At 35.5% G+C, this 21,931-nt stretch overlaps 1 protein-coding gene across 1 annotated transcript; it reads right to left on the reverse strand.

Moving 5' to 3' along the window:
- Positions 1 to 274: 274 nt before the first annotated feature.
- Positions 275 to 21,461, reverse strand: LOC107686432 (integrin alpha-2-like). The gene is given in 30 exon segments (XM_016483424.1): positions 275 to 549; positions 635 to 751; positions 1,590 to 1,679; positions 1,757 to 1,870; positions 2,121 to 2,231; positions 2,332 to 2,442; positions 2,549 to 2,651; positions 3,807 to 3,890; positions 4,099 to 4,175; positions 4,252 to 4,344; positions 4,552 to 4,693; positions 5,133 to 5,215; positions 6,087 to 6,346; positions 6,446 to 6,609; positions 6,972 to 7,102; positions 7,186 to 7,383; positions 9,446 to 9,589; positions 9,677 to 9,822; positions 10,275 to 10,413; positions 10,507 to 10,586; positions 10,722 to 10,887; positions 10,987 to 11,137; positions 12,438 to 12,586; positions 12,668 to 12,795; positions 13,458 to 13,572; positions 13,765 to 13,859; positions 14,018 to 14,127; positions 19,119 to 19,242; positions 21,378 to 21,414; positions 21,417 to 21,461. Coding segments are annotated over 30 exon segments (3,588 nt in total). The 5' UTR covers positions 21,447 to 21,461; the 3' UTR covers positions 275 to 453.
- Between the last annotated feature and the right edge of the window lie 470 nt (positions 21,462 to 21,931).

The raw sequence follows: 21,931 nt of genomic DNA on the forward strand, positions 1-21,931 counted from the left end.
CTTTAGTTTAAATGAGTACAAAGACTCTCATCAGTCATAACTTCTGAAGAGAAATAGCGCAGACACTGGACAAGGGTGACTCTTTCTAGTGTGCATGTGTCCAGCGCCTGTGTTCGTACACACTATCAAATGGAGGATACTTTGAAAAGCTACACTCAAAGAGAAGTATACTTTGGGCATGAGTCACAATAGTCAAAAAGATCTAGCTAAATACTAACTACTAGAAAATAAATGGAAGTGGTAAGACTGCCAAAAAGATACACCAGCTTTCAAGTCAAGCAGGGGAAAAGACATACGAAAGATGAATGGGTTTTGAATGCCAATATTTGACTTGCTGCGCTGAAATCAAATTGAATCAATTTTTAAAAACGGTTGGCTCTTTCTAGCCCTTTTCTGGCTATTAGTGTCAGGGAAGGAAGCAGTGATATTGCCAAATGAGTCTCAGCAGAATTCTTAGGGTGTCTCGCTGTTTTCCTGCAGTTCCTGATTTTCTGCTCCATTCTCCTCCCTGTTCATCATCGGTTGATACTTCCTCTTGAAGAATCCAAGCTGAACGCAAAAAATACATGGATTTTTAAAGAAGACAATGACAAGATGTAGACCAAATAAACATTGAAATGGCAAAACAAAGTACCTTCCAAAGCAATGCGACGGCAAGAGCCAATAACAGCAGACCCCCGATAACACTTCCTATAATGGCACCCACTGGAACGTCCCCTTTAGCTCCAGGTTTGCTCACTTTGACTTCAACCTGCAATCAAGAGTTGAATTGTAAATTTAGCCTACATTGGGTAATGACTGCTGATCCCATACAGCAATTTTTATTTTCTGGCCAAAAGATATTTTAAATGTATGCAAAATATATGCTGTTAACAGTGGAACTCAATGAAATATATTTTTGAAATTGAAAATATATGTAGTTTTAAATTTCACATACCAAAATATATTTCAAAAAGTATTTCGGGACAAGAAAATACATTTCCAATCTTACAGTAAAGGCTAAACAGTTAGGCTAAATGCAAATGTAGATGGAATAGCCTACTAGAGATCAAAACTAGATTTATAATGATTTAATTATATTCAATTTTATATATACAGTGTATATACAGTGGGTACGGAAAGTATTCAGACCCCCTTAAATTTTTCACTCTTTGTTATATTGCAGCCATTTGCTAAAATCATTTGTTAATTTTTTTTCCTCATTAATGTACACACAGCACCCCATATTGACATATTGGAATATTATAAATGTTCCTTGCTGATTTGTATTCAAATGTGTTATGTTCACGTGTTAGACATCAAATATGTTCTTTAATAGTGACATGCATTTTCTTGGATTGAAATATATGAAAGGGAAAAAAATAAATTTTATATTATTAATGTATATATATATATATATATTTTTTTTTTTTCCTCCCCAAAAATATATTGGCAAAAAATATATTTACATAAATACATTTTGCAACATGTTAACACACACAGATGCATATATATATATAAAAAAAAAAATGTATTGTATAGGATATGTCACATATTTGAGGCAAAAAAATAATAATTTCCAAATGATTGATCCGGCTTGATTTGACTACCTGCAGGTGTTTCTGTTTGATGAACAGCAGCTCCGGTTGAGACGTCTCTATATCGGCTCTCACAGAGAGCACGGTGTACAGGAAATCAGCCTGTAATAAACAAACACTGTTAACCCCAATATTAGCCCAGACCGATACAAGAAAAGCACTGAGATGAGTTTATTTACCATTGCAAAGGTACCATTCCATATGTTTGTCGTTACATTCACATAATAATCACTCTTCTCCTGTAGGCCCTTCAGGACGCATTGCAGTGAGCGGCATGTGGCCGTTTTGCAGTTCTGTGGATGGTGAACAGATGATCAGTACGGATGGAAATGAAGACATCCTGTTATTTGTAATCGGAGACAGGATTAGTCATCATGCAAATCAACTCCATCTAGATCAAATTATTACACAAATAATTATTACTGGGTTTCATACTTCATTCATTAGTACTTCCTTTGTGTGTCACGATCAGTAACAAAAGCCAATGTTTTTGGCAGTCTTGGATTTCAAGAATTTTTTAGATGAAGATCCACAAGCACTGACCAGTTCATCTGTTCCTCTAAAACTCTCCTCTTTGAATCGGACCGTATAAGGTTTCTCGCTGATCTTAAACGGGTCGATCAGTTGACTGTCTGCACAATGGATTTTTTCAGCCTGGAAATATAATGTCAAATCATTTCCACATTCACAGACAATGCGTTCGCTCATGTTTATGATGGATTGTGTGTGTAAATGTGAGGTTATGGATCCTCACAGGTGAGGTTTTAATGCTGGTCGTGTAGAGGAGAGGATTTCCTGCTTTGGTGCTGTTGGGCAGCGAGACAGTGAGGTAAACCAGGCTGACTGGGACCATTCCTGTAGAAACCTGGAGAAATAAATACACTCACATCACCATCAACTTCATTTTCAAAGCAAACCAGCAGATGGTGGTAGAGAACAGCCTGAAGGATTCATCCGTTACATGAACTCACCTTTAAATTAAAGTTCAAATCTGGGCCGATGTCCTTGAAATTCCTCACTGTGGTTGTGAAACTGTTCTCTTTTTCAAGTAAGTAAACATCGATGTTTGATTCTCTGAAGAAATTAAAATAAAGACATTAAGAGAGGACTTTTAGTCGAACATTCTGATGGGTTAAAAGGTTTTGTTTAATAATTGAATATCAAGTAGAAACGCTGTTGGGGAAAGTTACTAAAATAACCTACATAAAAAAAGTAACTAATTGTGTTACTTAGCTACTTTTTATGTAAAGTAATGTATTACATTGTTTTTGCCCAGCTGAGGTGACAGAAAGTAATGCAAAAGTAAAGTAACGTGCATTATTTATTTGAAAAAGTAACTTTAAATTTAAAGTAATGCATTCCTTTTCTAGTTACTTGAAAAAAGTAATCTGATTACGTAACTCGCGTTATTTGTTATGTTATCTCCAACACTAAGCAGAAATGCTACAACTACTCAGACACGCACATATATTTAAAAAAGTGGTTTTAAAAATGATGTATAATAAACAATTTCGGATATAATGTTCATATTAATTCCCATAGATAAATTAAAGTTCCCATAGATCCCATAAAGATTTTTTTTTTTAAGTTTCCGCAAGCAATGTTCCCATACTTCCCACATTTTCTAACAATTAATAACCCAAATAATTGTGAGGTCAGTGATATATTTTTGTTTATATATTTTTTATAGTTTTTGAAAGAAGTATCTTCTGCTCACCAAGGCTGCATTTATTTGATCAAAAATACAGTAAAAACAGCAATATTGTGAAATCTTACCTTTTAAAATAACTGTTTTCTATGTGAATTTATGATACCATTTAATTTATTCCTCTCAGGCAAAGCTGAATTTTCTGCATCATTACTCCAGATCACATGATCCTTCATAAATCAATCTAATATACTGATTCGCTACTCAAGAAACTTTTTCCCTTATTTTTTATTATTTCTTGTTATTATCAATGTTGAAAACATTTGTGCTGCTTAATATATTTGCTGAATTTTTTTCAGGATTCTTTGATAAATAGAAAGTTCAAAAACGGCATTTATTTAAAATAGATATTTATTCAAACATTACAAATATCAATTTAACGCATCCTTGCTGAACAACAATAACAACAACAAAAGTATTAGTCTAACTGAACCCAAACTTTTAGCAGAACAAATAGATGTCAGAATGCAGTAACAGACCAATCATACAGAAATATTGGGGAGAGGTGTTTCATGTCTGACCTGCTGAGGATGATCTCAGAGTTGTATTGGACAGGAATGGAGACAGAGATCTTATTATCAGCGGGAGTTTCCTCTGTGCTGTCACTGCAGTGCAAATGAACCAATGAAACAGTGATTAACACGTGACTAAACCTGTGAATCACTGGCACCTGCTGCTTAATAATATTTTCATTCTTGAAGGACTGTCAGATTTTTTGCAATTCTGTAAATAGCTTTTAGCATATGCACAGCGATAAAATGAAACGATAAAAGTCATTGTTAAAAAAAAATGTAATTGTGTAAAACAGTTTACCTTAAAGCCTCAAAGACAACATTGGCATCTTTTTGAAGCTGATTCAAGTTAAAGTCAAAGTTGACCACAAATGTAACCTGTGGAAAACATACAAAACCATTACAATCACATCAGTCAGATATGAACATTAATGCTCACAGATATCCGTCTCACCGATTGGTCCGTCCTCAGCGCTGGATAACTCACTTGGCAGATGAGTGTGTCTGATTCTTTCATCAGAGTGCACTTCACCTCTGCTCCCTCAGTCTGCAATATCAGATTGAATAAGCAAAACATAGCTGTTTTTCAACACAAGAATGTGTGTGTGCCATGTAAGCAAAATATGCATATTACGTTGCATTTAAATTTTGGTTAGAATATTGTATATGCTAGAGTTTGGCGAGCCATAGCCTCCTGCCCAGTTTTGTACAGCTGATTTTAAGTGCAATGTAAGTGATGAATAGTTTGCATTGCCTGTGGTGTAACAGAAGCGTAGAACAGGTTACTGGAGTAGCTGGCCAACACTCGTGCATTGTACGCATTCTCCTTCCTGTTCATCACGGTCACAGTGAAGGAGAGTCTTCTCTTGTTCTGGCTGACCACCAGTGAAGTTTTGCTAGAAATAATAAAAAACACTTATATACCAATTATACATACTTGTATTTTTACACAAGAGATTGGATAAACGGATGCGCTGCCAAAATGTTTTGCAAATTAAATAGGGTGCTAGTTAATTAGAGACCAAATGCACATCAAATTTCACGTTTCCTAATAAGAGATGGTTCATTATTATTTTGTCCTGTTTTAAGGTCCTTGCACACTGAGTTCTCGTGAGTTTTCACATGCATTATTTTGGTTTGTTCATATTCGTCAACCTTTCAATGCTTGCTACGGATGCGAAAATGCAGAAAATCGAGGAAAGTTTTGGAGGCAGTGTGTAAATGTGATTGACACAACGTAAGGTCGTACTTATTTTTTAACGTGCGAAAATTTCGGATGAGAATTTCGGACTCGGTGTGCAATGACCTTCAGTCATATGCTTGAGGAAATCTTACCCAAGTGTCTCTTCACTCTGCGCAGTCAGTACCAAGTCACTGAAGCAAACGTCATCTTCGCCACAGTCCTTTGAGAACGGGATCTGGACCAAACCAAACCAAACCCACAATGAGGATTTAGGAACAGTTTCTGGACATTATTCTGCATTCTCCAATTTTAAGTCACGGTTTTTAAACTGGTGTCCAGGGCAGTCCATGGAAAATTTGAGAGACTAAAAAAGTATTTTAATAGTAAGAAATATTAGATACATATCTATAGTTTTGTTAAAAATATATATTTTCTAGAACATTGTTCATCTGTCCTTGGGATGTATGTACTGAATGAATTTGTGTTATATCTTTTTTTTTTTTCTTTTTTTTTTCTAGATAGTTTTTTTGTTGTCTGTTTATCCTGCTCACTAGTTGTACGGCACTATTTTCTTAAAAAATTGCTTTGGAATAATATTTTTATTAAAATTGCTATGCAAATAAATTTTAACTTGAACTTAAATAGTTTATTTTATATACAATTAATTGGATATCATTAACATAATCAAAATATGCATTAAAAATAAGCATTATAAAAATATAAAATAAAATTATATATATATATATATATATATATGTGTGTGTGTGTGTGTGTGTGTGTAGATATAGATATATAATTTATTTAAACTTTAATAATATTTATATATATATTTATTTTGCAAACAATGCATTTATTATTATAACACTATTTTTCCTCACATAGCATACTATAAATGGGTCTGTATTAATGAAAAAATATAGCTGTCTTTATATGTTAGAAAGCGGGTTGCTCATAAAGGGGATCATCATATTTGGCCATCGTAGTTTGAAAGTTCCCGACATAGCTGATGTAATTGTTTAGATTAATTGTCTTTTTTCTTAACACATGTCCTTCACAGTAAACCACAGGCACTTAAAACTCAGAAATTTGCTTCTTGCAACACTCACAAAAAATTCCCACGCAGTAGGACTGAAGACGTCCAGAACGGGGTTGGCGTCTGGATGGCTGAGGACCACATCCACACGCAAAGCAATCGAGTTGACGAGGTCAGGGGTCTCCTGCACATAGACGTCATGCTCTTCACATACGTCCTGCGCAGAGACGCTGATGTCTTTCTGGACGACTCGATCCAAGTTGCTGAAGTGACCTCTAGGACTGACCCGGGACGACTGCAGGTCGGCATCCAGGGTCAAGTTGTACTTGATATCTGTTTTTATAAAAGAAAATTCAAATGCATCACTTCCTCAAACCAAATGTGTCCATCTCCTAAAAAAAATACGGCCCAGATCAGAATCGGTATCCTTACCCGCTGGCCCAAGTGGATTCGCTGGTTTAAATGTTGCACTAAAACACACTTTAGCCTTGAAGCAGGACACCTGCCTCCCGCTATAGCGACACGGTTTACTCAGGATACTGATCTTGTCAGGGGTGAAGGAAACCTTGGCCGTGACCACTGCAACTCCTCTACTCCTAAAACCATATGATGAGAGAGGTCAAGAATACATCAATTAAAATGCAACCCTTCAAGTGATTTATGGCTTTTGGAACAAACAGAAGAGTCCCACAGAAAGCTGATGCTTAGAGGATTGCTGAGGTGAAAAATGGGATTCCAGAGGACAGCTGGAGCGATCATTTCCCTGGCCACAAACACATCTACATATCCCACCATGACTGAGGCCGTCCCTGCAGCTGTTCTGCACTTAACTCAATTGTTGAAGGTGGGCCGTTAATGAAGTTATGTTACATGGGACGGTCTAATCGAGCTGTTTTACACCCCCACAAAGTATGAAAATCAATTGGTGAAATGAAGGCTGATGTGTTTAAATTCTCACCAGAGTTGGACCACTTTCCCAAAAGCCCCCACCGCCACATCTGGGATGGAGTCTCCGTTCATATCTCCTCTGCCGTCTAGAGAGCGGCCGAAGAACTTCAACGCTGGGTCTAGTTTCGTTCCGACAATTTTCTGAATGCATAAGAATATTCTGAATTTGGACATTTGCTGATATATTTAATGTGTGTTTAGGACTCGGTGAAGTTCGGTTCTACCTGTGAGCTCTGCTTTCTGATGGTTTTTCTGTCTCCATAGTAGATGTAAATGGCACCTTGGCCATTGCCTTCCAGCGGAGCGCCAACCACAACGTCGCTGAAGCCGTCCAGGTTTAGATCGGGGACGACAGTGATGGCCGTCCCAAACCGAGCATTCTTTTGAGAACCCTCCAAGAAACCCTGGTTACTCAAGATACCCTGTTAAAAAATTTAATAAATAAATAAAAACAGATACAGTACGTTAGTACTACTAACATACAGACATTCAACTGTTTATTAAATGCATTTGTAGCATCAACATGTTATATATTGCAAGCACAGCTTTACCGTAGAGTACATACATACTCTTTATTTTATTTTAAATTAACCAGTTAAAAATAATTGAGTTCAAATTTTTGAGTATCCGTATGGACACCTACGTGGCATTTTCTTTCATTTTCTTTATGATGTGATATACAAAATAATATTATAATATTTATTACAATCATTCTTTAAAACAATACTAATTATCATTCAAAAGACTGGGGTCAGTAAGGTTTTTTGAAATAAATTCATTTCTTTTGAATTTTATTCAGCAGGGACACATTAAATTGTTCAAAAGTGACAGTAAAGATATTTTTAATGTTGCAAAAGATTTCTATTTCAAATAAATTCTGTTCTTTTGAACTTTCTCCTTACTCTTTATTAGTAGGTTGTTATGTAGCTAACTGGGTCATTCCTGGGATTCAGTAATATTTCAGTCCCCCAGAGTTTCTAAAGTGGTGGTTCACCAAAATTAATTGTTAGAAGCTTTTCTCAAAACTTTGGGATGCCCATTATAACGAATAAAAATAATTATTGGATTTTTAATATTTTTTAGCATAAAATAATGTCTTATATCTATCTTAAACCAAGCATTTTGTCATGTCCCTGAGGCACTTCACTGAGTTTGTACTTTTAAAATAATTTTAAAAATGTGCATAGTGTCTGTGGTTTTTGGCAACAATGTAAGCATTTATGTGGGTTCCTTTCTTGTAAAAAAAAAAAAAGCAAAATATTTTATAAAAACCAGACTTTAAAGTTATGTCCCTCAGTCTGAACTCAACCCTGTCACACTAACCATTCTACGCCGCATAATAATTTAGACTCCACTCATATGTGACATAATTTCCCAGAAATTACATAATTCAGGTCTCTTTAATAGTGGTGCAGAAAATGGCTAGTAGTATCATACTTTTTATTCATATTTTTGAGGCATGTTATAGTCAGGGAGGGTACTGTCAAGCTTAACAACTCAACCCCGTCACATAAAATTAAGATGGAAAATTATTACTTTTTCAACATTTTATTTGAATCCATAAGTATATACAATGTACTTATTTTATTGCTGTCATATATGGTCTACTCTCCTACACTACATGAGGAGCAGTGGCCATTTTGAGTGAAAAACCACAACCCCGTCACAAATATATGTATTTCTCAATGTTACGGGGTTGTAAACTTGTGACAGGGTTGAGTTATTTACTTAATTTATCAATAATTTTAATGAAAAAATATAAAATAGTCATGGTTTCAGTAAATATATATACTCCAAAATCATGACAACTCATATTTTTGTTTTAAATAGAATTTTTGATGTAATATGTCCACTTAAACGTTGACAAGCATCATACATCAGAAACTGCACCCATATTTGCAGCAAAAAGACAATGTTGGCCATGCGGATATGTTGACCCAAAAACAAGCGGACAATATGAGAGAGAAACAAAACCAAAAATTTAAATTTAAGGCAATGTATCCCTTCAAATGTGTTACAGTCTTCAACCCCGTCACACCTTGCCACATTAATATTTTTTGAAAAATATAGGGAAGACAATTAAGAACAAAAGCATTTCTTGCTGGTTACTATCTGACATGTTAAGGGCTAAAACAATAAAATTGTGGTTTTAGTTAAAATTTTAAATTAAAAATATAAAAAAAAAAATAAAGAGACCATAGACACACCATTTGTATATTTTTAGCTTCAGTAATAAAAGGTAAAGAATAAAAATAAAAGGTAAAAAAAGAATAAAAGGTCTTTAATGCCTGAGGTGGGAAAATATTATTTTTTTGGAGGTTTGATATGCGCCTAATGATGTGGGGTATTTAGAAGTTGAATCACATAGTTGAAAAACATGTATATTCCGAGGTGAAATCTTACCGAATCCCAGGAATGATCCAACTACAGGAGGAAGAGGAGGGCATCCACAGAAAATAAATGGAAGAAAAATAAGAAAAGCACCTTGGTAATGGTGAAGATGTAGACTCTTCCTGTTTCAGATTTCTCCTCGCTCATGTACATCGGAGCTCCGACCAGCAGCAGATCCGTCACACCGTCAGCGTCCACATCAACAGGACAGAGAACGCTGCCAAAATAAGAGCCGATCTGCAAACCACACACCACAATGATCTAAGACAGGACTTCAGTGTGTAACGAAGCTAAAGCTCATTAAAGTTCACAGACAGAGAGTACCTGATCTCCTCTCTGTGAATCTATGATGACCGGCTGATTCTGGCTGTTCATACTGTAAACTACAACCTGTCCTCTGTGAACGGCACGAGGAGCACCGGCCACATAAAACTCAGACGAGCCGTCGGTCACAGACGCCACAGAGTATCCTGAACACAAGACAGGAAATAGTCAAACTAAGATTTATACATATTTTGTTTCCCATTACAATGTCTAAGCATCCACTTAAGACTTGCTCTCACACAACATATCTTGAATACAAAGTATATTGTTCTTGTTCTATTACTATATTTTTTCAAAATATGAAAAACAAGTGAACAACAAAATACACCTACAGTACATTCCACATACATCATCTTAATATTTTGCAGTTGTATCATGTTTTAAGGAATTATCTTATTTTATCTTTTCAAAACTTGATTTAAGGATGTTCTGATCATTTTGTAAGTCGGTTAAAGCATACCAATTAGTATTATAAATTTTGTCAGTGATTTAATCTAATTTGACACCCTTTGGTGATACATTGCAGTGTTCATGTAAACGATAATTATGATATTTCAGTTCATTAGAAGCAACAAAACTAACCAAGTACAATACTTACCAAGTAATGAACTGTGGTTTCTGTCATCCAAGACTTTCTCAAAAGTAGCTTTGGGCAAAACATCTGATTTCTGAGCAGTTTGGTGCACAATGGTCCCGATCCAATTATATGCTCCAGCTGCTCCCAGTAAGATCACATCCTACAACCAATATTCAGTGTACTGTAAACCACCAGGAGGAAAAAGGTCTTAAAAAAGCATTAATAGAAACACTTAGACATATAGAGCCAGAACCTTATTTCTGGTCTGGTGTGCGCTGAATCCGACTTGGGACATTTCCATTTTGAAATTATCCCCAGTACCTTTTCCAACACCTAAACAGACAACACATCAGTGAAATGAGCAAAGAAAACGGTCATTGACATAATACACGTCGATAAAGAAACCCATGTCCGTTACATTACTTTTAAAATGGCTTTTATTTTAGTGAAATCGACATAATCACAAACCTTCAATGTTGAAGATTCGATCTCCAAGAGTCCCGACGATCTCTATGAGCGCCGCCTCCTCAGACACGTTGAAAAAGTATTTTTCGGTTGGATTGCTGGCTATTGACTTAATCTCAGCGATGAGTTTGCTTGTGTCAATGTCATTCCTTAAGTAATATCCAAGCACCTAAAACATGCAAAAATCCATTTCTTCACAACATTCAAATATACTGCATATTAAGACCCATATATGAATTCATGACTGCATATCTTTTCTCTCACTAACCGCAATACCAAAGCGAGTGATATTTTGGCTCTCGCAGGCCGGGATAACTGTGTTCCTCAGATTTGCATCATGTGACTCTCCATCAGTTACCACCACCATCACTTTAGTGGCCCCAGGACGACCTCCATTTTTGGCTAGGAATGCATTCTTTCTATGAGAGCCAATCATCCGACAGACATGCACACAAAACCCACAAAATGAAAAGAAAGTGTTTAGTGTAAAAACTGTGTAAAACTAAAGTGTAAGAACTATTTCAGAAATACAATGATAGTGTTTTTGCATATATATCAACTTTGGGTACTTTTTGTTCGGGGATTTTTTATATACCTTTATTATTATTATTATTATTATTATATTAAACATGGTAAAACGGTATTGTAAACTTTTTTATCATGCCTTCATTATTTATTTTTTGCAACTTTTTAAATGGCTTTTATGTATACTTTTATTTTTGCAGGAGATACATTAAATAAAAGTGATACTGTATATGAAGCAAAACAAAACAGGAAGATATAACTTGCAAGCTTAATATTTTGATGGTGTGTCACCTAATCATACTCTAATAATGCCAAGTAATGCAAAAAGTGCAAAATATTAATAACTAACTAAAATAACTAAAATAATTTTCCTGTAATGTATATTTATCCAATGTTAGACATACAATTTAAATGTGAAGAGTGTGTTTAATGAGAGATTATTTATCTCCTTAAAGTGCCCATATTTGAAGAAATATCTATTCATATGCTGTTAAAGGAGGCCTTGTTCTGTACTGTATTTCAGTAATTCCCTCAGGTGAAGTTGTTGTGAAGGAAATTTTAAATTAATCATAACTAACATTAATTTTCCTTGCAGGCATAACATTTATATGCTTTTGGGAACAAATGTACTAACACTTTAGTTGATGTGTTGCAATAACGAATGCATATGGACAAGACAGCTAGACGTACATAGCAACCCATTAAAAAACAACCATAACAACCCATGAGTTACACTTGAGTAACAAGGTGAAGTAATCAAAAAACTAAACTTGCCTTGCCAGTAACAAGAGGAGAGGTTTGCTGAATTGCACAAAAGAAGAACCAATTATATTAGAGAAGAATTATGTAATGAACATGTAATCTTGCCATGTATCTATGCTATATAAACTGCTGTGAGGATTCTCTGTGACTGGTATGAGGTCCTCCTGGCCATGATTAAAGCATATACAAAGGCATCGTCTGGAGTCTGTCTGGTTACTGTAAGTGTAGTGGAACACTAGAGATGTTAGTCCTAAGTGATAGTGTTCAAAAGGGACGAGACGTCGTCCGACTCTACATCACCAGAGAAACGCCAAGAGTATGAATTTATTAGCGCTTTGGGGATACGTCTCCAGAGACGAGACCCCAACAGGTATCTTAAGTCAGGTGTGTGGGGGAATTTCTACCACATTGCTCAGAAAGAGTCATGTATACCTTGCAAATTCAATGGCTTTGAAAGTATTAGTCTCTAATCCTTGTTTCTGTTGAATATTTGAAGCTGCTTTAATCATGGACTCTTTTGTCCGATGGGAATTCAGGTAGAACTCGAATGAGGTGTCAACAGCATACTGCATCACAGTCACCTGTTATGAATGAAATCAGAAATATATTAACTATAAATATAAAACAAAATGCTAAAATGGCACACCAGCTGTCTTACTTGCCTGAGTGCTTTGAGGTCCAATATCTAAGTTTTCCAACAGTTTCGTGAGGAAAGCAACAATTGGTTCCCATGGGTATATACTGTTGGATCCGTCCAAAACTATGGCAATGTCCATTAGACTGCCACAAGCTGTGTAGACACGGAACAACACCAAATGTTAACAATTTGCTGGAGGGATAGTTGAAGGGATAGATCACCTAAATATGAAAATTCTGTCATTAATTACTCACCCTCATGTCGTTCCAAACCTGTAAGACCTTTGGTCATCTTCGGAACACAAATTAAGATATTTTGGATGAAATCCGAGAGCTCTCTGACTCTGCATAGACAGCAACACAACTACCACGTGCAAGACCCAGAAAGGTATAAGGACATCATTAAAATAGTCCATGTGACATTAGTTGTTCAACCGTAATGTCATAAAGCTACAAGAATACTTTTTTGTGTGCAAAGAAAACAAAAATAATGACTTTATTCAAAAATTTCTTCTCTTCACAGCTTTATAAGATTACGGTTGAACCACTGATGTCACATGGACTATTTTAATGATGTCCATACTACCTTTCTGGGTCTTGAACGTTGCAGTTGTGTTGCTGTCTATACAGGGTCAGAAAGCTCTCGGATTTCATCCAAAATATCTTAATTTGTGTTCTGAAGATGAACGAAGGTCTTATGGGTTTGGAACGACATGAGGGTGACTAATTAATGACAGAATTTTCATTTTTGGGTGAACTATCCCTTGAACGTGAACAGTAAACTTTCATAGAGAGGACACAGAGATGCGTTCATACTCTGAGCGGCAGGAGAGAAGGCCGACTGGAGCGTAAACTGTGGGCTCACTTCAGCACAGACTCCTGGGTAAAAGTACAGATTTCCACAGAGCTGAGCCCACAGAGGACCACACGTCTGAAACACAAACGTAATGTAATATAATATGAGTACCAAGCACATCCTACATGAACCACTCAAATGCATGCAGAAGAACTTAATTTCTCAAAAAAACAATAGAACTTCATTTTAATCATTTATAGAGGGAACTTCCTTGGTGCGGATGCCAAAACAGCATGTTAGAAAGTAAACCGAAAACAACAGCCTTACCATAAATCCGCCGTTTTTGGTTGTTGGAGTCAGAGTGAGACCAAGACTCATGTTGATGTTGTTGCTGTTGGAAATGCTTGGCACATTGACAGAATCTGAGAACACATTAACCACAGAGATCTTCAGCTTTACTACTTAATAATTCTAAAATACATATTATTAAAATCTAAGACTTTGCTTCTGAACTTCACAGATACTATCTTTTGGACACTATTGATGATGACACTGGGAATGATGGGAAACGTTTTCTTACTCTGAAGGTTAAGTGGCTGACAGCTGGCTCCAGGGCTGTTAATCTCACACTTATAGATTTCTCCCTTCCGATTCTGAGGGTATCCTTTCCATGGTGAACCCACGAGGAGCCTGAGGAGCAGCAAGAGGTGTTAGATCAGTACAATCATCCTGAAGCCCAGGATCAGGTGAGGCTGCTGAGCACAGAGCAGTTATTAAGGATATTCTACATGACAGGATTTCAAAAACAGTGTTTAATGACCAGTGGCACAGCAGGGTGTATATTTGGAAGCATATCTGAGATTACATGTGTGTAGGCGCACTGGGCATGCATTATATCATCTAAACACACCCACTAAATTACACAGAATATCACTACTAGTTTGCCATCATGTGATAAGGTGCTCTGCCCAGACTAAACACAGCATTCCTCAAACACTGACACACAAGCTCAATCACTTCACATCCTGTGACAGTAAAAAACAACATTAATCCTCTTATAGGCACACTGCACAAACCGGGTTCAAATGTGTGTGGGGTATGTATTTATGTATGTATGTATGTATACATATTTATGTATATGTATATACACATATCTATGAACAAAACTTTAATTAAAATTAAAAATGACAATACAAAAAAAAATCAAATTACATTCAAAATACATATTACATAATATTATATATAATACTATAATTGAATAACTGAGAACATTTATAAATTAAATTAAAAAAACTATTACAGAATGGGTAACAGGGTTGCAAATTTAAGCTATACTCCGTAGGAGCAGGCTAATTAGAGAATAACTGATTTTAGCTAATAATAATAGTTATTGATAAACTCACAGTTTTTTTATATTAGTTTTTGATAAATATTTGTTTACCATAAATTAAAGAAAAACTTTTTGTTCAATAATTTTTGGTTAATATTTGAATGATTTAGATTGACAAATAAGATCAACACAATTTGTTAAAAAAAAAAAAGAGAGAGAGAAAACAGAATGACATTAACTTTTCTTCAAACCATGCTAGTGGAGTGGTTTATTTCCAATCCCCTTCTCTTCTATTATAAAATGAATATGAAAATGAATATAACAGTTTTCTTAAAACTAGTGTTACAGGCAATGTCTGTAAAAAATCAGAACCTGTAGAAACGATGTCAGTATGACTATAAGAACTAATGTTTCTGTATTGTAAGTTAGTTCAAGGCTGGCTCCTCTTACTCATTTTCTATGGCCCTTGGAAGTGTGTAGAACACTGTCTTCAGTAAACTCTCTGTCAACTGATTGAACTTCACATTTGACTCCTGGTCTTCATTGAGCATACTGGTCTCGCTATGGTTTAACTGTAATTCAATCATGACAACTCTCAGAAGATTTTAGCATGGTAATGGATATGAAATTGTTAATGTATTTGGCAGAATAGATCTGCTACGCTGCTGAATTGCTGCTGCTGTTGGTTATTGCTGCTGCTGCTGCAAAACAAGTACAGGAACTTGGCACTGCCGATTAGGGTTGGGTATCGTTTGAATTTGATCAATTCCGATTCCGATTCTCGATTCTTTTCGATTCCCAGTTTCGATTCCAATGTGATTAAATAATGATATCAAACATTTATCCTGTGTCTCTTTTTTTGCAAACCATTTATTGTAGCTGAATACCATGAACAAAAATCAACAGGCTACATAAAAACTGGACTCTTTAAGAGCTGTTTGTGTGCAAAATAGAACTGCATGATTCTGGATAAATTGAGTTTTTTTTTCTTTTTTTCCCCCCAATGGAAGTTGTGGTTCTCTCATGATTCTGAAGAAAAAACATTAGACAACTAAACAAAATCACATGTAATTTATGAATGAATGATTCAATGGCTCACTTGTTTCATTACTGGATGAATCAGTGTTCTTGAACGAATCTCTTGTATGATTCAAAGACAAATACATTTTAACAGCCCCTTTTCGCCACCTACTGGCGTAACAATGTAATCGATAAATCTTCATTTGAAGTGTCAAATTACGTTCAAAAGGTGATTTACTCTATTTTAATCGCTACCATACACATCGTACACACAGTTTATATCTGAACTATAAACCTTTATCCCAGTACTTCTGTGATTTGAATGTTTGTAACACAGAAATAATGATACTGTGTGGCTGAAAAGACTGTGAGGCTGTTTCATTCATGACAGATGACAGCTGCTCTCTTTAGGTTAATGGCAGCGCGAACGCAGATTTAAATGTTCAAATCACACTGGTGTGATCATACTCTGCACGGATGAACCAAGTGATCACAACATTGATCGTCAAAGCTTGAGGAATGAAACAGACGAATCATTGTGATTTAGGAATAGAATCACGTTGGTGTTTGAATCGTGTTCGCGATCTTTAACGATCTATTAAATTAAAGTGCTTTGTCATGTTGGTGGTGACACCTCTCTTGCAATATGTTTAGCAATCACATATATTATACTTAGCTTTTTTGGCTTCTGATGGCAAATGTAGTCAAACTTTGGAGCGCTTAGATTAGCGAGCAAGGTCCTGGCAGATCGCTAGGTCCAGTCCTCACAGATGAAGAAAAAAAAAGCGCAAAGGAATCGATAGGCGGAATCGAAATTTTAATTTGACAACAAGTATCCGATTCCCGATCTTAAGTATCCGGCGGAATCTAAATTTTAATTTGACAACAAGTATCCGATTCCTGACCTTAAGTATCCGAATCTGGAATCGGAATCGATTTTCGATTCCCAACCCTACTGCCAATACATACGCTGACACATACGCCAATACGGTGCTGTGAGTATTTAAGACATACTGCTGCACAAATATCATATATATACTGTAACCTGTAACAAATCTATACAGGTGGAGCTGGGGAAGATGGAGGGTTTCAGAGGAACTCTGAAAGCGCGTTGCAAACTGCTCTAGTGAATGTTAAAAAACATTTAAATGTAAAGCAGTAAGCTCATTGGCTGTGTATGCAACATGAACCAATCAGCTTGTGCCAAGTAGTTTAATGCTGTGTATATGATCAATTTGCGTTAACCTGCGCCATCTAGAGTTTCATGACAGAACTTAATATTTCCCCTACACTACAGTACTTAACGAGTGTCACAATTTTAAGAATTAAAAAAAATTGTAATCAGGGAAGATGCAGTAACAGGTTTGCATATAAAATGTCTGTCATAGCTAAATATTATATATTTGGTCGTTAAAATGAGTAAAAACTGTAATTATTATTAGTATTTTTACAGTATTACAGTATTTTGAATATCAGTTCAAGGGAGGTCAAATGTTGAGATTGTTCAACATTGTTGTATAATTTTAATTGCTGGTTAAGGGGTTAAATGGATAGATCGCTCACCCAAAAATTTAAAAATCGGTTATCGTTAACTCACCCTCAAGTTGTTCCAAACCTGTATGAGTTTCTTTCTTCCTTAGTACACAAATGAAGATACTTTGAATACTGTGTGTAACCGAACAGTTGACGGTTCCCATTGACTGCCATAGTATGGTTTGGTTACCAACATTCTTCAAAATATCTTCTTTTGTTTTCAACACAAGAAAAAAAAACTCACACAGGTTTGGAACAATATGAGGGTGAGTAAATGATGACAGATTATCCATTTTTGGCAGAACTATCCCTTTAACTATCTACTTATCATGTTAGGTTAGTTTTAATTAATAGTCTTTCATATAGTTCTCACAACAACAAAAATCATAGTATTTGTGCTTCTAATGAGTAAAAAAGTAATGGGATTCTGTGTAGGGAAAGTTCAGGGGATTTTCGAAAACATGACATACATAAGTACATGTGAGTACATAGATGCAAGGCATTCTGATGAAAAGGACTGTGGGTAATAATGACTCATTGTCTACAGAAATGGTTGTTAGGGGTCTCTAATGTGGGAGGTCAGACAGAGCTAATGCTGGACTCACAGTGAGAATGATGTCACCAACACCCCCCAAAGCAGCCCACGCCAGAGCAGGAAATACCTCATCTGACCTGCTGCACAACAGCGAGGTTCTTAAGAAATACATGCATTTAAAGACTGTCTAGACAGTGAGGATGACCATAAGTGAACAATAACACTTTAGGGGCACAACAAATAATATGAAGTGATCCAGTCTGTGACCCTTCTGTGCAGCAATTATGGAGTTAGCAGATGTTAGGAAAGTTGTGCCCAGTGTTGATTAAATATTTCTTTGTGCTTTAGAGGAAACGTTGTATATTGTACCTACGTACAGTACAATGTGTGACTTATTGCTGGCTTTGGGAACATGTATGACCTTAGCTGTTATGTGGGAATAAGAGGAAGACCTTCATTTTCCTGCAGATAGATGCTAGAGGAACTTGGCCTCTTTGTGATCTAGTAGTTACAGAGCAATTTAACGGCCACAGGAAGTGTATGTGCTGTATAGAGTATATTGAGAGAAGTGATACTGTGGGGGAAAACAGCTATCAGAGTGTGTGCGCTGCTATACGTACTGTACATGCACAGCGCAGCATGTCACAGGCCTGCTGCTCAGGTCATGTGACCCATTCAAAATCAAATAAACACATGGGAAAAAGGCATGTATCCTGGTTTTTCTAGTTATATTATATGTTTTGTTTGACTGGCATAATGTAATTTTACGCAAATTGAATTAGAACTATATAATACAGTGTTGCTACTTGAGTTTCTTATTATTCCAAATAAACTAAATCCAACAAAAATTCCAAACAACATTGCCACAATTCTGAAATAAATAAATAAATAAATAAACAAACATTTGTTATCAATTATTATTAGTGTGCAAATAAAAATAATGGTTATTTTTATTATTAATGTTGAAAATGTATTTTTTATTAATAAGATAAATTATTATTTAATTAATAATGTTAATATTTTTTAGGATTTTTTTGATGAATAGAAGGTTCAAATGAATAGCAGGAATAAATTACATGTTACAGTATATTCAAATAGAAAACTTAAAAAAAAAAATTGTAATAATATTTCATAATATTACTATTTAACTGTATTTTTGATTAAATAAATGCAGCTTTGCTGAATATAAGAGACAAAAATGGTAGTTTAAGTAAGAAAACAAATTAAATGAACACACAATTTCAATTATATTTTATGTCTTACCATTTTCCTTGACTGTTGCTGAACTGTTGAACAGAGTAACCAAACTGTTCTGCTGCCAACTGTGAGAAGATCTTAGCTCCAGAAGTCCCCACATTAAAACCTTGAGCTTTATCAATGCTAAAACCTGTAGAGACATGCAAATATCAGTATTTTGTCTTATATATAACATACACATATTACACTAACAACACTAACAGAAAAACAAGAATAAGGAAGCAGAACAATATCTTGTCTGATAAGCTACATTATATCCTCTGTGTGTTTTTTTTTTTTGATATGCAGACAAGCTACAGCATGAATGTGAACCTATGAGAGATGGAGCGACTGAGTGCAGGAAAACTTTGATGTAGTCATTCTTGGAGATAGTAAACAATATTTACTCACATATTTACTCACAGAGATGAACCTCGCGGTTTTGTGAAAGAGCTTTATGGGTCAAATGACATGAGTATAAAGGAACAACCTTTTAAAAATCTATTTTAAAAATGTGTCATGTTCTAAAAATATAAGATTTGTATTCATGCTGGTTTCATATGGGTTTAAACTTTTAAAACTTTTTAAAGACAAGTTTCAATTTAATGATTCATTACACTTTGAATTATGTGAGTGCACACAAAAAAGTTCTTAATATACTTTAACAGTCTCAGTTATGTTCCTTTGATAAAATATAGAAACATGCCTGAGCAGAGCTTCACTCTGATGAGTCAAAGCTCCCTGTGCATCTTTAAACATCTTCATCTATCTTGGTCATCTGGTCTCTCTGTTTATTTTTGTTATCATTTTAATCTGAAGCTCAGTAGAAATGACATAATCTGCTAAAAATAAGTGTGATCAACATGAATGAAGTGACATATAGTATTTCCTCTATATGAGTTCTCCATTGATTATTTAAAGAGACAGGCACACAGTCAGCACACAAAGACAGCCTTTAAACAGTGTAGTGAGCAGCAGTGCTGATGGACACATGAAACGAGACAGAGGATGAATTAAGTCATGAACAGAACTGAACGGAAACAGTGTGGAGAGGTCAGACTGTGGGGTTAAAGAGAGAGAGAGAATGTGCTTCCAGTCCAGTGCCCTCTTTATGATCAGTAAGCCAGTTTAGACACTGATCTTTGACACCATTCAGAACAGACAATAACTACAACACTTTTGACAAGCATCCTACACCATTTAACCATGATGTTTTGACCACTGTGTGGGTAAAGCCACATTTATCACTAATGATAATCTGAATAAATAATTATTCTTCCAAGTAATATAGTTCACTAACTTCAGGCAGTTTGTGGTTGCCACGCACTTCAAAATAGGGGGGTTTTCGATCCCATAGAGGAACCATTTTTGGTTCCCCAAAGAACCTTTCAGTGAACAGTACTCAAAATAAGCATGTTTTTCTGTGCGAAGAACATTTAAATAATTTAAAGAACTTTTTTTTTTCCACTACAAAGCACATTTGTGGAATGCAAAGATTCCATGGATGTTAAAGGCTTTTCATGAAACCACTGATGCAAGAACTGTTATTTTTAAGAGTGTAAGCAACTTATTTATTCAATCAGAATTTGGAGTCTGAACTGTGATATACAGTATATATATATATATATATTAGTGCTGTCAAACGATTCATTGCGATTGTAAAGAATAGTCTTAACCGATTCTATTGCCTTGATTTTGTACAGTAGAAAACTGAATAATACATTAAATGCTCTTTCTAACAAACATTTATTACTTTACAGACCTGCAGTTTAGTAATGGCTAAATTAAGTGAAACTGTCAAACTATATCCCAATATACATTAAATATGTAAACTGAGAATGTATAAACACTTAAATATATATTTGTGTAAGAGAATGTTAATATCTTACAGAAATGTACTTAAAAAAATTTTTTTCAAAATAAAACCATCAACGTATAACACTTTTGTTTGTCAAAGTGCAAAACATGCTAACGCCAAACTACTACATGTGATAAATTACCAAATGGTGTGAAAGTGCATAGTTTACGTGCACATCAGTTTATACAGTAAACCACAAAAATGTTCCTCACAGGCCCATTTAAAGGAAACAAAAAGGCTAAAACTGGTAATAAATTTCTCACGTATACACAAAACCATTCATCTCCTACACAAAGTATTTTCTCAAGTGCACTGAGCTTGACTTATTTACAACACTTCAGCTGTAAGTTCAGCGTTGTTGTCATTCAGTTTTACAGCATGACAATATTGTAATAGAAATAAACCTGCATGTTTGCATAAGTACTTACACAGAACAGCGAGAAGTACCTGCAGAATATTCATTTTATTGATTTGAAGTCCACAGTGCCATCCAGCATCGGGCTCTCCAGTGTCTCTGCATCCAGTCTAGTGAGAGCGTGAAACAGCCGAGCAGCGCTGGAGCTGGGCGGAGGAGGAGGAGGAAGAGGAAGAGGGCGGATTGCTCGAACACTTCAACTCAGCTCCCACAAACTAAACCCAAGCTCACACCTTCAAACGCAACCATGTATGGTGAAAGTACGTCGAACAGGTGAAAAGTTCGCCTACCCATTGCGAGGCAACAGAATATGATGAAAATCAAAAGTTTTTGCCAAATTTATTGGTGCACAGCAAATACTTAGGTATGGCTGTTACTAAATAAAATGGCTACAGATCAACAACAGCTGCATTGGTAAAATCGTGCTAAACGTTATCTTATGGAGATTAAAATTAAAAGCTGAAAGTGTAAAAATGTATAATTAATAGGATGAACTGCAGCTGTGGTTACTTTTGACATGATGTGTTTCCACAGATATCAACATCGTCAATTGTTAATTTTTTAAAT

Source organism: Sinocyclocheilus anshuiensis, unplaced genomic scaffold (genome assembly GCF_001515605.1).
Source record: "Sinocyclocheilus anshuiensis isolate Anshui unplaced genomic scaffold, SAMN03320099.WGS_v1.1 scaffold838, whole genome shotgun sequence".
NCBI lineage: Eukaryota > Metazoa > Chordata > Actinopteri > Cypriniformes > Cyprinidae > Sinocyclocheilus > Sinocyclocheilus anshuiensis.